The sequence below is a fragment of the Anser brachyrhynchus genome, assembly GCF_964034855.1.
Source record: "Anser brachyrhynchus genome assembly, chromosome: 13".
NCBI classification, from domain to species: Eukaryota; Metazoa; Chordata; class Aves; order Anseriformes; family Anatidae; genus Anser; species Anser brachyrhynchus.
In genome coordinates, this window is record NC_137708.1 from 6,033,462 (window position 1) to 6,049,479 (window position 16,018).

The following is a 16,018-nucleotide window of genomic DNA, read 5'->3' on the forward strand; positions in this document are numbered from 1 at the left end:
TCGCATTGGCCTCTGCTCAACCTGTCCAGGTCCCTCTGCAGGGCCTTCCTACCCTCTAGCAGATTGACATTTCCCCCCAACTTGGTGTTGTCTGCAGACTGAGGGTGCACTCAATTCCCTTAACCGTGCATCCGTTAACTGCATGGAAGGGATCCCTTTATCCATTATTAGATCATATATGTCAGCTACAGGAGTCTTAATTTACCATCAGAAACTCATGTTTTGGAGCTGATTAGGTGTTCAGCAAGTTTCTATAGATGACATCTGCTTTGAAGCAGTGCTGTATGAACTTGGGTAAAACGTATTTCTTAGAAGCAATTTGGTCATAGTATCCACAAAATGGAGTATGTATTCTGTTTTGAAATTTGTCAATTTTGAAAATATCTACCCAGAAAATCTTTTTGGAAAAGTGCAATAGTAGAGGTTAGATTACTCAAAAGTATGGAATTTAAAACTCTTCAGCAGAAATAGCATAAAAATTTGTCTAGTTTGTGATAGGGAGAAACCCACATGCAACACAATTGTACTGGGATCAGTTAAAACTATTTCTATTGTTTAAAGGTACAGTCTTGGAGAAGTAAGTTATGAAATATACTTACTCTTTTTTTCCCCAGGGTTTTTAGTCATGTTGTCATAAATAAGCAAATTACTTCATAATACTAATAATTTAGAATAACTATGAAATGTAGGTGGAAATGCTTTAAAATGCTAGCTACCATGAACATGGGTGGGTGTTCCTGAAAGCCTAAGATGAAATGGAGATTGACGTTTATCTTTCTACTACTAATAAACATGTTAACTTTTTGAAAGCATTTTAAACTGAAATGGTTGGTTGCCTTTGTTTTGGTACTATGTAATCAGATTGCATCTTAAGCATGCTTGTTAAATTAATAGTGATGTTATCACAGAAGAAATTCATTTTGATAACTCCAACCTTGACCGTGTTGATTTAAAAACAAAACAAAAAACAGCACCCAAAACAAAACACCCTCCGAACAAAAAACCACCCCCAAACTATGTTTACGCTTCAATGAATATACAATCGTAAGACCCATTAACTTGTTTCTGGCAAAACTGTTCTTCACTTGTAATGTATGGCACAAGTCATTAAGCCAACATCTCTTCTGGCAAAAGCAATCACAGCAGATGGCACCTTTACTCTCTATTAATTTCTGATTGGACTTGTACTTTTGGCTTGTTAAGTCGTGTCTTGGTAACATAATAAGAATCATTGAAGCAAATGTGATGATACTACATTATCAGATGATGCAGCTATATAAAGGGAGTGTCTTTGAAAGTGTTTTAATAGAAATTAAGGCTCCATAGGATGTTCCATTAAAACTAAATAGTGAATGTAATTAAAATTAGAAGGGTGTATTTATCTGATTTTTTTCTCTGAAGCAATTGTTTGTTTATTTATGTCTACCCTAATGCTACTTCTATTTGCAGTTAACAGTTCTTTCTAAACATGGTATTTCCCTGGAGTCCTGTTTTCATCTTATAATGTGTGTCAGCACTTTGGCATTATGATATTGTGTACCTGTTTTAAAATTAATTCAAGTGCACAGCTGTTCAATTAAAGCATTAGCCCATAGTCTGAAACTTCAGGCATTTTGCAAAAATGAGGTGCAGGAGTAGAAAAGACACCTGCTGATGCAAAATATTTAGTGTGTGTTTTTTTCAAATGATTTCTGAGTACTGTAAAAAAAACAGGTTGTTTTCAAATTAGCATGTACTAAGGAAGAAGAGGACTTGCAGCGTGGAACTGTAGCGTTGTAATAGCTTTCTGAAATTGTTTAATCCTTTACACCCGATACCACGTTGAAGTAGCAGAAGTACTCACAATATGAAAGCAGGACAGTATTTGATGTTTGACTAGCCAAAGTCAGTCAAACTGTTGCCTGCGTACAATGTAATGGACAATATCAATCTCTTGCTACTTGTTTTTTATAGAGTAAACTGAAATAGTCAAAGACAATAAGTATTTATTTTCATTTGTATGCGTACTAAAAGTTTTTTTTCCTGTATTTCCAATAACAGGTAGCCTGCATGCAGCTCATCAATGCCCTTGTTACATCTCCAGAAGAACTTGATTTCAGGATACACTTGAGAAATGAGTTTTTACGCTGTGGCCTGAAGAAAATATTGCCTGTACGTAGTTTGTATATTGATTGGAATTGATGATAGCCAACTACCTGAGATTGTTGAAGAATAACTGATTGCTTCATTGACATGTTGTTGTTTATATATTCTGAAGGCATGCAGGAGATGTGAGAAATTATGGCATACCTGCTTGTATTTGTCTGAATTCATGCAACTGTAGTTTTTGCTTTGAAAAGGTTTCTGATACTTACATGTCTATTTTTTCAGGGTACGTAGGTTTTATATCATGTTTGTACTTGAATGTGATCTGCTGTCTTTATTTGTTATAGCGCTTCTGAAAGCCTAAAGAGCTGTTTGTGTGTGTGTGTTTTAACACCTACTGAAAATTAGTCTTTACACAATTAATGAATACTTCTAGAACTTAAGAATTGGGGGGTAAGTGGGGTGTCAGATGAACTGAATTGTAATAAATCATGATAGAAAACATGGTAGAATGGGTTATTTTTCAAGAAATTGAAGTGCAGAGGGATTCTGAAATAAGAAAAATTCAGGAGGATCCAGAGTTCTGTCTCATGCTCTGAGTATTCGTAGTATGCTTCTCTGGTTTTCAAACATTAGAATCAGAATACATAAACAACAACAACAAAAGTAGAAACATATATTTAACATTTAGTTTGTACGTATCAAGTTATGACAACTCCAGGCACATTTTTATTTAGGGCATGAAGTACATTCACACTAACGGCTTTTGAATTAGTTTTTTGTTTTTATGATTTGCCCAGTAGGAAGTTAAACCTGGCTCTCAAGTATTTTAGGGAAATTATTTGTGTTATTTCAAGGAAACCAATTTTTTTCGTTACTCAAAATACTAGTTTTTGTTGTGTGTAGTTTCTCTTCTCTGTTGTTTTACTTGTAAATGTTTCTCAATATACCACAGATACTTTTCGTGCTGTGTTGTAGATTAACTTTTAAAAGTTTGTAAGCATGTCTTTTACACTTGTTTAGGCTTTTTACATTCACTTTCATTAATGTTTTGAAATTTACTTGTGCTTTGACATGAGATCTGAACTGTCAACTGTATTCCATTAAGAAAATAAAACTCAATCAGAAAGTTTCGTATTTCTATAGCCTATATCTGATATTGGCTTATTGTTCTGCCTTATTGGCCGATACTATGCCTTAATCTTTCCTCAACTGTGCAGTAACATTTAAAAAATATCTGAGTTACAACTTTTTCCTCTTTAAAATATGTATTTTCTGCTCCTAAGCTTTATGTCTTAGATTTTGCCGTGATGTAATCTTTGTAGGGGTAGGAGTGGTGGTGGTGGAATTCTTGCTTTAGGAAAAAAAGGCAAAATTAAGATGCACTGTCTTGAACAATAGGCCTTGAAAGATAAGGAGAATGAAGAGCTTGATATTCAGTTGAAAGTGTTTGATGAGAACAAAGAAGAAGACTTGCTTGAACTGTCACATCGTCTCCATGATATCAGAGCGGAAATGGAATATCCTTTGTAGAAATGGTGTTATTACATTGTTTAATAACTATTAAAGGTAGAATGCTTTACATGCAATTGATTTGTCGCAGTTGCGTGTTTTGCAGGGACTTGCTCAGGCACATCTCATTCCACTTGTTTTTGTTAAAATCTTACTTAGAAAATTAGTAGTAATATTTGTGATTTAAATGTGAGTAATTAGGAACTAAATTTGTTGTGAATAGCATTTACTAAACTAAACTCTGTTTTGTGATACATGAAGATATAAAATAACATCCATGAAAGATTATAATTTTGAGGAAAATTAAGTTTTGATAACTAAGTTAGAAGAAGAAATATTTATTTTTTAATTTTATTTATTTATTTATTTTTAATTCCTGTATTTCCTTAACAATGTTTGCACCGATATGAATGAAGTATATCACCTGTTGTATAATATGTTGAAAGATACTTCTTCTGAAAACTACTTTTTGTCAATTCTCCAACACTTCCTTCTCATCAGGAATGATTACTATGTCAGGTAAGAGTCAGCTGTCAGGGTTGATATTTGGAGGTGGTAAGGGGAAGAATAAAAATAAATTGAGTGGCTCGTGATCACTTCTGAGTAGTTTGCTCTGTAGCTGATATGTTACATGATGCTTGTTTTTCTGCTCAGTGTTAATTTTATAAAGATCATATTAAATATAATACTTGTTTAAAAGACTTGAGCCTTACTTCCTCTAGCACCCTCATCCTCTAATCTCTTAATTTATTGAGCACATGACCCTTCAGTTGAGTTTGATAGCTTCTGGGGCTTCAATGAACTTATGTTAGTTGTATAACTAGTAATTCAAAAGTCTTTCATGATGCTCTGCATCTTCTTTCCACTGTAAACTTCTCTTTACTGTACGTGCACCTCGTTGTGTCTTAGCAATGTAAAAGTATTATGTATAGAATTTTTGTTTTAGGAAATGTTTTCTTGTAAGTTAATGATAAAAACAGTTGATGTGCAAAATGAAATTAAGAAGTAAAATATAACCTGAGAAATCTTCAAAATCTTAATTTTTTGTCGAAGTTTGGAATACTGCCAGGTCAGGCTTGAGCATTTCCTACTTCGAAAACTCAATGCAATGTGGAATTGAGGTGTGTAATACCCTGCATTGGTTAGAACTAACAGTTCTGAGCACAGAATTCTCTAATGTTACAGGACCCTGATACTGTTATTTAGACAACAATATCGATTGATTAATTTAACAGTAAACTAATTCTGCAAGTGATGGAATTCAGTGTATTGATAACGTGCTAAAGAATTGCTGCAGCATATATTGAAAATACTGAAGTAGTTAATGTTGTAATAGTGCTTTATTAGCCAGCGTACAAATAAGACTTGACTTGATCCTTTTACTGGCAATTGTAAAATTCTTATACTAGGAGTTATAGTTGCCCCATTTTCCACTCCTTGTTGCATAAATTATTGTTCATGTTGTCTTGTAAAATGTGTTCTTTGTTAGACCTCAGTATTACAAGATAATTGAAGAATGCGTATCACAGATAGTATTGCACTCTAGTGGCATGGACCCAGATTTTAAATGCAGAGGAAGAATGGATGTGGATTTTACTCACCTTGTTGGTTTGTATACTACAAGCAATCTTATATTGTGTTTTACTAAAGTGTACGTTTTCCTTTCTGTACTGGTGTCTGAGGTTAACTTGTGTGAGTTTTCTCAGTTTCATAGAAATATGCATGTAAGTTACAGGTGTACTTGTAGAAAAGGCCAGATTAAGCTCTGCAGCCTTTAATAAATGACAGAGATGAAGTTTTCTTCTCCAATGTTGTATTGACATATCTGAATCCGATAGTCTTGCTAACTAAAAATTGCTTTTTCATAAATTTTATGAATTTCAAGTCTGTAACAAATACCAAAAATTATGTCAATATTAACTGTTACTGAATTTTTAATTGTTATAGGGTTAATTCTAAGAATATTTTCCAAGTATTTGAGATGGTTTAGTAAGCTAAACCAGTCAGTTGAACATCCACAGTGCTGCAGTTCTTTATGTCATTTGGGAAAGAAGCAGCTGAATAATACAATATCAATTAAATGGCAGTTAACAGCATTTAAAAGCGTTGCTGTAAGTTTTCTTAAGATGGGTGGAATACACTGTGTTCTTTAAATGGTGGCATCCTCTGGAGTAAATGTTTCGTATAAGGAAGTAGTTACTCTTTGAGAACATCTTCATTTGGGAAAAGCTTTTTTGGTGATGTGATAAGAGAAGGTGAGAAAGGATGTTGTACAGGTTGCGTTGGAGGGGTGGGGAAGAATTGCTTTATGAAAAAGTAACTTCCATATCTAAAAAGGTGTATCTGTGTATCTGTATTTTATTCAGTTATGACTAGGAACCTGGTCACTTAATCTTACCTCAAAATCTTTTCCATTGACCTACTAGTTGAGGGAATAACTGGTTTGTCTATCCATGCCAGTTCCTACTTATAATACAGTTAATTTTGTTTGTTTCACTTATAAAAATTATATTTTTTACCATCCATGAAAAGTCAGTAGAAGTATTTTGTGCCACTGAGTGAAGAAACCTGCTTTACAGTCTGTCCAAATTGTCTTCACCTCTGACTTTTACTAAAATCAGAAGCAGCTCAGTTTTGGGTTTCTTATCTCAGAAGGAGGCTTTCTGAATTGAAAACTCAGAAGTAACTATTACTTCATGCTAGTGTAGAAGTCCTTTTTCACCTCATACTTAGGAGTAGATTAATCTAGAAGAGAAGGGCAAAAATCATTATGTGCAAACTGTAATCTGTTGGAGACAAAACAGCTGTAGTTATTTATCTTCAACTTAAAAAAGTAGTCGTGTTCTCACTGCTTTTTTTTCATAGTCACAGATTTTGCTGATCAAAATAATTCAACAAATGTTTGGTCAGATCAGCCTAGTAATTCATTTTATCTTTTGTCTCTTGCTTTTGTGTCATGGTGTAATTGTAGTTGGAAGGGACCCTAGAGCTGTGATGTTTTACCTGACTTCTGTGTGTTGATTAATTTAACTTTCAGATGCATGTGTGGACAAAGCGAAAGTAGAAGAGAGTGAAAAAAAGGCAGCAGAATTTTCCAGAAAAGTAAGTCCTTGTCACCACTCTTTTTAAGTTAGGGAACAGAAGTCTGACAAGAATGCTGTAGGCTTGTTTCACAGTAGAAATTTAGTGGAAACTTGGAAGCAACGAATTTCACAGGCAGGAGGTTCTTCCACAGATAATAGCTCTGGGGGTGTGGCTGTGCAAGGCTCAGATTCCAGCTTCCTCCAAAATCAAAAGCAGGTGATTACTATTAGCTGTGAATATTTTTCAGTTGTATCAATCTCCTGTAGATAACTGATGGGAAAAGATTTCCAGTTGCTACTATTTTGTCCCGAAACATGTTGCATTTTAGGTGTTTGACTAAATAATGCTTTTTAAAAGGGCGGTGTGTGAGGGGGGAAGGAACGAGTTGTCATAGCTCTTCATCTAGTGCTGGCTTCAAACCTGTGTAAACGTACCTAAAGCAGAGTCATTCAATGTTTCAAAAAGCATCAATTCTAACTGTGGAGATGCTTACACGAAAATACTGCTTTAGCTCCTTATAATGCCGAAGATGAAGTATTATGTTATGGGGAAGAATAACTTTTTTCCGTATTACTCACATTTGAGCGTTATAGGGTATTTTGGAACTTGTTTTGCAAACTACTTCTTTCTTCTGGTCCAGCTCTCTTTTACTAGGAACTTGATAACTTAGCCTTATTTCAGTTATGGGAAGTCTTGAAATATTATCAGAAACATAAGAGGTTAGGCCTTTAAAATACTTTTGTAGAATTCCAGCTCAGTGTTCTTCTTGTAATAAAAATTCTTGTATTTCTGAAGAAATTGATGCTTATCCTTCTGCTTTATCACTGTTCATATTTGTGCTGACAGTAACTTGATTAATGTTTTCTCAAATTACTTTTAAAATTACCTAGGAAATAGGAATTCAATGGATAATTTGTTAATCTCAACTGATCACAATCTCTTTAATGATATGAAATGCTCAATGCACTATATTGGCTGCAATAGTACTTAAAACTTGTATATCGTGTTGTATACTAAAGCATTCAAAATTTTGATGTTTACTATTTAGTCTAAAAAGCCTTTTGCATACCAAAGGGTAGTATATTTTCTTGAATGTAATAAGAATTTCAAAAGAAATCAGTGAAACTGTCAATTTTTCTTTCTTCAGTGTTAAATGGGGTTTCATTTTTAGTACAGTTATGGTGTCTGAATTTTATAGAAGGCAAATTGTTGTAATGCTACTCTACAGAATCCTGCATCAGAATGTACTTTATTAGTGCAAGTCAACATGTGTTCTTAGAGATTGGTTGTTTGGTCCTGAGGAAGAGTGAGTTAACAGAAGCTTTTGTATATGCTAATAATTTCTTAAACCTAGCAAACAGTAGCAGGATGAAAATACAATAAGAATTTTTCACAGTTATACTTAAATATTATAAATAGGACTTTTCCACTTTATATAGGGACATCAAGAGTCCCTAATGTAGTATCAAGTATCAGTGACTTACTTGGATGCCTCCTTGTATATTGACTTGTGGATGATACTCATCCACAAAGCTGTACTCATCTTCCTCCAAATTTAAGCTTTCTGTATGAGATGTATACTTGAGTTTAAATGTTAAAATGTTGAACTAAGAGCTGTAATAAGCAGCTGAATCTGAATGATTCTGTGCCATGACTTACTGATGGAAGAAATTATATCGTAGTAGAAAAAATGCATACTTGAAAAAACGATTTTTTTAAATGCTGAAAGTGCAATCTATTGGTCTGTATGTGTTATTGTTCAAAGAATTCCTGAAATTATAATATCTAGTGTGAACAAAAATGGACAAACACTTCTGTGATGATGATTAATTGTTACAGTTTGATGAAGAGTTCACAGCTCGACAGGAGGCACAAGCGGAACTGCAGAAACGAGAGGAGAAAATCAAAGAACTTGAAACAGAAATCAAACAGCTACGAACACAGGTAATAAAACTGAATTACATTAAGTTCTTCAATTGAAAACTGTTTTTACAGAATCAAGAGGAAAATGTCTTGGAGAATATTCTTTCTACAGAATTTGAAATGTGTGTTATAGTTGTATTGGTTTGTTTTTTAAGCAGTATAAACTACTAAAGCTATTTAATGGAAGTAGCCTTTTTCAAATAGCAGTGTGTTCAAAATCTGTCATAGATATCTGCTTTATTGAGAAAAAAAATATTTAGGCTATGAAAAGTTTGAATTTAGCCTGACATTTTTTTCCTTGTTGTTTATGCTTTAATATCACTACTTCTATATGTTTTGCAGAAAGTGTTTTTTTTTTTTTCAGAAGGCTTTATATTTGAATTGCAGAGGTAGAAATCATGATAGCTGTGCATGTATAACATAAATACCTTTCAGAATGTGCATGCAAGTGAAGTCTGATAATAAATCTCTTTTTTGAACTCCATATATCAGGCTATAGCCTTTTCTAAAATAATGTTAAAGTAGTTTTGTACAATCTCAGAGATAAATGTAACAAAAAATGCAAGACCTCATGGAAGGGGAAGGTGATACATAATTTCAGCCAAGCTGATTTTACTTGAATTCATTTCTTCATAAGTTTTGCTCACAGGTACCAAAACTGTATGTCCAGATTATCTCTCCAGGATCACCTGTGAGGTGGAAAGCAAGAGATGCTCTGTGTTCACTTGTCATTACATCTATTAGGAGGTTCTTGTTTAATGATGAGTGGGGTTTTAGACAGGCCTGTGGCAACCAGCAGTTGTTATGGTTTGATCCTTTTGCCTCACTCTAGCTAATTTGCCATTCCTTGAGCATTAGCCAGGGCCTGCCTGTTGTACTTTTTCTAATTGTGGGTACCTTAATAACTGTGGTCTTACTTCCTGTTTGGATTAGAAGAGGAGGAATAGCATATGTTGTGTTATAACCTGGTTGCCATCCTTTTGCTGTCTACATGCTGGTCGTTTTCTGACAAATAATCTGTGCTGTAGCCTTTTCACAGCACAGGCTTTCTTGTCTTTATATAAACATGTTATGTTGTGTTTAACAGATGGATTGCTGTTCATTGTGTCACTAGTTTTCAATGCAAGTCATTCATGTAACTTGTGGTTACAAACCTTATGGTTTCTATTGCTGTTTTCCTTCACAAACGCTTCTGTTCATGCCTCATTGGTACCCACTTTAATGTTTGTTACAGATCTCTACAAGACAGTTACACTGAAATTTGTCAATCAGTTTTAATGAGTTCTCCACCAGTTGTTGCATTACAATTGTAATAGTACACTTGCGTAGTTCATGGGCCAAAGAAACATACCTTAAGCAAAGCCAAGAATTTATTTTTAGTCTAATCAGTTAATAATCCAGCTATATCATTGCTATTATCATATATCATATATATATCATTCATATATCATGAACACAATTCATATTATCTAGACATTACAGTTCATTATTAATAGTGGTACACTTAAAAGTGATATACCTTAACTTTGCCTTTTTTAACTATGCCTTTTTTTCTCTAGAGTTATGCTTCCCATTTACAATCTCAACTAACGTAGAATGTGATGGCATTTATTTCTAGATGCACTTAATTTCTTTTCAGCATGGTATTTTTTTTGGGGGGGGAAATTTGACAAACTCTTGGTTTCATTAAAGTAGAAACAGTAAAAAATTGGGCATGGAAAGAGTATGTAAATTAGATTAAATGAAAAGCCTACATTACTTAAAGATTTTGCAACAAAAGATTAGTTAGTATGTAGAGGATTTAGAATATGAGCTCATGTGGCATTTTGTGCATATCTCCAGAAACTGTTTTTAAACCATTATTAAAAGACAATTGTCTGTGAATTTGGCACTATAATAATTTATTGGAATGGATATTGCAAGTGCTCTTTTTTCCTTCCTATCACTGAAGAAACAAGTGCAGACAGTTTTAAAACCAAGCATGGTTGTCTCACTCCCCACCCCTGTGTCCACACAAGGTGTCAGGATAGTTATAACAACTCTTGTACTGCCCTAGCTGCTTCAGTGATTTCGTTCAAAAACGTTCCACCAGCAGTTTAGTGTTATTAAAATTAAATGTGGTTATTACCATCTTTGCCACAGCTCTCCAGGATGTCCTGAGTGGAGAAATTATTTTATTTCATTGATTAGTTATAAATTGATATGTTGTTCTCTTAAATGTTAGTGCTACTACTACATTGTCTTGGAAATGGAAACCATTTCTTTGTTTACAAATACTAGGTGATTCAGTTTACTTGGCAGTTTTATGGTACATGGTATAATCTATTGTAATCTATTGTTATGGCTTCTTATTTAAATAGGAGGATTGTTCTATTTCTCACTTTATTAAGGTACAGCAGACTACAAGGTAGACTAGTTCATATTAAACCTCCTTCCCTCCCCAAATGAAAAGGATTGCTCTTTTAAATTTCAGGGTCCAGTCCTGAGAAGTCAACAGACAGAAGTAGCACCACTTCCTCCAGTATCAACTGAGAATGTGACACCTTCTTCTCCAGCACCACCTCCTCCTCCGCCGCTGCCTGGTGTAGGAGTGCCACCTCCTCCGCCGCTGCCTGGTGTAGCAGTGCCACCTCCTCCGCCGCTGCCTGGTGTAGCAGTGCCACCCCCTCCGCCGCCACCGCCGCCCCTGCCTGGTACAGCAGTGCCACCTCCTCCGCCGCCGCCACCGCCGCTGCCTGGTACAGCAGTGCCACCTCCTCCGCCACTGCCTGGTGGAACAGTGCCACCTCCGCCTCCGCCACCACCACTGCCTGGTGCAGCAGTGCCGCCTCCGCCACCACCACTGCCTGGTGGAGCAGTGCCACCTCCACCGCCACCGCTACCGGGTGGAGGAGTGCCGCCTCCACCACCGCTTTTTGGTGGGCCTCCTATGCCACCACCTCTTGGAGGTGTTCCTTTTGCTCCCTTTCCAGTGATACCAGCATTACCACATGGAATGAAGGAGAAGAAAAAATATAAGCTGGAGGTCTCTATGAAGAGAATCAACTGGTCAAAGGTATTACAAAGTGTTTTTTTTTTCTCCCATTGATTAAAAAGTGGCTTTTGAGGAAGAAGGTAACATGTCAGGCTTTACATTAGGTAGCTGATAGTACTCATGAAGTTCGGGGAATTCATTAAATCCTTTATCCAAAATACCTCTAATGCACTGGTTGTGATGCAGCTGGTATTGGTTTTCGAGGACACTTTATCTTATGGGGGAAACTCAAAGTATTTAATACTGAGCATCCTGTATTCTGGGGATATGAGTAGCTAGCAGATCTGAAATTTTTTTAGTAATTTCTTGTAGAGATAGGTTCTATATGTCTTCAGCTGTAACTGATGCTTGGTTTGCCAAGTAAAAACTTCAGAAGTTAAATGTTGTGTTTCAAGTAGGTTTAAGTTATCAGACAGTTTAAGTGTATACTTTAATCATGTTACTACTACTTTCAGTAGATTGAGTTAGTTAAAAGATGACTAGTATTTAGGATTGGGGAAATGAATCTTGAAGTTGACAGTTGGGTAGAAAACCGTTGGGAAGATTGCCATTTATGAATCTTGGCAATCTGACAGTTGACAGAGGGATCTGGAGTCAAGGGATGACTACCACTGTGTTTACTTAATTGAAGTAGCTGTGGCTGAGTAATAAGAAAGGATGTTGCAAAAGGAGATGAACTTAGAGAAATTAAGTCTCTAGCAATAAAATGCAGTAAAACCTGGTGCGAATGGTTAAATGATATTTTTGGAAGACACTGCAAAGCAGAGCTCTGATTTTGTTTTTGTCTGCTATGGGTTAAGCAGTCTGTTGGAGTCATAAATTGTGTGTTTTGTATGTGCAGTAAATAATATTTTTGTTCGCTTTTTTGAGGGCAAGTTAAAAGTGGATAAGGCTTCCAAAATGTGTAATTTTAGGTCTGATATTGTCTCAACAGCACAGTGCTTTGGTTATGCTCTCTAGGAATTTCTTTTAAAAAAAAAAAAAAGTTTGAAGGAAACCATTATGGTAACATTGATAGTGGTTTTTTTTTCTAGTTTCCTTTCAAAAGCCTTTCATGAAACGTAAGAACTTGACTAGTCCCTCAAAAAACTGTTGGGAAGGCGTTGGAGAAAGAATTTTTCCTAGTGAAAAGCAACATCCTTACTTGCTGTGATAAGTATACAGACCTACACCACTAAAATTTTCTTGTGAGGACAGATGTCTTGATGGGAAGTTGTGTTATTTTGAGACAAGTCCTCTGAATAAATAATTTATTTTAAATTAAAGCATTAATTAGGAAATAAATGATTTTGTGTTCACATTTTTCTTCTTGTGATATGTTCTGTAAGTTTTAAAGGAAATTTGATTTTCATTGCCTTACCTGTCAATGATAGTTGTACTAGAAAGCATACTTTAACAGCAGCATCTTTCATAAGTCTGGTTTTAAGATAAATGCCTTTCTCTGGGAAAGGCACGTGTTTACGCTGATATTGCAGAGCTTATCATAAGGTAGTAAAGACAGTGGTGTTACATCGTATCAGTTGCTACTGTTAGTATTGAAGAGATGCTTTTTTTAATTCTGAATTTAAATATTTTTTTAGATATCTAGTTTTGTTTAAAGTTGTTACTGTACTGGATTTAGCAGTAGGCAGTTTTAATATTTAACCGGTAGAGTCATTTGACTGGTAGAGTTGTGAAGCTAATGTCCCTCCCCATTTATTTTACAAGTACAGGTGATACAGTGTAGTATGTGAGTTTTTAAATGAGATTTTTTGACAGAAGTTGTTTGATGTTTGGCAGATGAGTAATCCATGAAGCTAATTTAGTTCTCACACAGTTCTTTTTGAAAAAATCCCTGGGTTGCACATTGCTGAGTGAGATTATTTGTTTCCATGAAAACTTTCAGAGGATGTTTACTAGGCTTGGTGGATTTATGTAATGACAGCAAGAGATGGTGGAAGGTACCTACCTCCTTTCTATTTTGGCCCTTTGACTGTTCTGAGGTACATGGAGTATGATCAGTGAGTGAATGCTCACTGAATTTTTCTTCTGCAGAATGTTGCTTGTATTGTTGATCCATGACAAAGTGGACTGAAAAACTGTCATGATCGAGGTGAAAAGAAGGGGTACCATTCTATTACGTGTGAACAATGAATTGTAACTTTGCATTGAGTTGCATAACTATATACAAACATTGAGGAACAGTTTTAAAGTAGTTTGCAACTAGCAGTTATCCAACAGCATCCTATTTTATATGGAAAGCTTCCATGCTGTTTAAGTCTAATCTAGTTTTATGTTCAGAGAATGTCGATATCTGTGCTGCAATGATACTTAAGTTATTGATCTCAAATATTCGTTGATTTCAAATTATTTCTGTGCTAGGGCAGGGTTGTGGCCACTGGGAGGAGCTATGGGACTGCTTAAGTGAAATATTTGGGCACCATTATCTTGCACTGAATGTGAGCTATTAGAATCTAACCCATTTATATTATTTATACTTATGCAAACTTTTTTTTTTTAATCTTAAAATATAAGCATCTACATGAACAGTGAAATAAAAGGGTAGTTTCTGATTTGCCAACATGTGACCATTGTTACTTGTTGAAACATAACTTTGTTGGGGGATGGTGTGGAAGAAGTTACACAGGTATACATGTATGATTAGATACATATTTCTGTAAAATTTCTCTTTGATCAGTGTAGCCACTGTTCTTTGCATCAAAGAGAAGAATTTGAGTTACTTCATAATTGTGTATAACATCTATTGAGTGCACACTCAGTAAGTTTGCAGACAACACCAAGGTGGGGGGAAGTGTCGATATGCTGGAGGGTAGGAAGGCCCTGCAGAGGAACCTGGAGGGGTTGGATCTATGGGCAGAGGCCAATGGGATGAGGTTCAACATGGCTAAATGCCAGGTCCTGCACTTTGGCCACAACAACCCCATGCAACACTAAAAGCTTGGGGCAGAGTGGCTCAAAAGCTGTGCAGAGGAAAAGGGTCTGGGGGTGTTGGTCAATGCTCAACTGATCGTAGAAAAATAAATAAAATCTTCTAAACTGCCCTGAACCTACACAACAATTTTTGTTTGAATGTGTTCTTTAAGAATTCTTATTTTTTAATACAACATATAATACATAGAACATAACTAAATGCATTTCAGTCCAGTTATCGCAACAGTCCTGTGCAGTTGGCTTTAATTTGGCTATTAAAAGTATGAGTTATTAACTTTGGAAATGACATTTCTGTTTCAGGTTGAGCCCCAAGAAATAGCAGAAAACAGCTTTTGGGTAAAAGCTGAAGAAGATAAATTTGAAAGTCCAGAATTATTTGCAAAATTGGCAATCACCTTTGGAACACAGGCTAAAGGTATGTTCTTCTTTTACTTTGTCTCATGCTTTTATTAAGTTTAAAGCTGCAGTGGTGGTCTTTTTATGCTTTGTGCAATGCTATAGAATTATACAATACTTCTAGAGTAGGAAGATGATTTACAATGTGTATTTAAGCATTGTCATCTGTTACAGGAATTGTGTCCCTCTCACTTCATGGCCTTGGGTGGTAACAACCTTATGTAATAATGCATTCCAAATCTGCCTAGTATGTTCTAGACAGGTTGAATCTTCAAATTAAATCCTGATCTATATTCAAATTCTAATACTAGCATCATGCTCATCTGCATTAATACGCCTAGCTTCACAGAGTGCAAGTTGTCAGGTTCTTCTTGATCACCTGGGAAGGGTTTCATGTGTAATAAAAATGTGCTTATTTGTACCACTGTGGTAAATGAAAATCCCACACAACTGAAAATGAGACTTAGAATCTAGCTATTACAACATGCAGTTAAATGACAACTCCTGTAATATGCCTAATGCCATGATTCTGGAATCTGCGAGTTGAAACCATTGTTCTCTTCTAAGATTTTGAGTGTTGTTGGGGTGTGGTTTTTGTTGTCGTCTTTTGTTTGTGTGCTTTTAACCTGGGGACAAACAGTTAAATAACTGCTTGGTCCGATCAGGTGATAGAGCCATTTGTTTAGAACAGAGGCTACACTGTTGCTCCCTATTTGTGAAGGTAAGTTCAGAATTATTTGCAACACTTGTGGTCAATCACTTCTTTCTTCTGAGTCTCAAAGACACACAGTTTTTGCAGGGTTGTCTCCTCAGAGTCTTCTTCCACTACAGGTGTGTGACTGGTCACACAAGTTTCATTGATACGTAGCAACTACAGCCAACTCTTGGTTGGCTTAAAGCTCAGACTAGATAAATTTCATGTCTGTCTGTAGCATGTTTTGCAGACATACATCTCCTTTATCTTTGCTTTCATGTTTTGTTTTTTTTTTTTTAATGTGGAATATTTATTATATGCAGCTCTCATTTAAAAAAAGTGCTTCTTACAAGACAGCC

General features: G+C 35.5%; 1 protein-coding gene across 7 annotated transcripts in view; it reads left to right on the forward strand.

Annotated features, from left to right (window-relative positions):
- DIAPH2 (diaphanous related formin 2) overlaps positions 1-16,018 on the forward strand; it is a 189,308-nt gene that overhangs the window by 34,568 nt on the left and 138,722 nt on the right. For all 7 annotated transcript variants that reach the window (XR_013938807.1, XM_080553621.1, XM_080553622.1 and 4 more), the window contains 8 exons: positions 2,041-2,151; positions 3,487-3,605; positions 4,000-4,116; positions 5,087-5,205; positions 6,635-6,699; positions 8,521-8,625; positions 11,078-11,659; positions 14,870-14,984. Coding sequence is in view for 6 of the 7 variants with exons in the window: in XM_080553621.1 (XP_080409747.1) it covers positions 2,041-2,151; positions 3,487-3,605; positions 4,000-4,116; positions 5,087-5,205; positions 6,635-6,699; positions 8,521-8,625; positions 11,078-11,659; positions 14,870-14,984 (1,333 nt within the window). In the remaining variant the exon portion in view is untranslated. The remainder of the gene's footprint in view (positions 1-2,040; positions 2,152-3,486; positions 3,606-3,999; positions 4,117-5,086; positions 5,206-6,634; positions 6,700-8,520; positions 8,626-11,077; positions 11,660-14,869; positions 14,985-16,018) is intronic.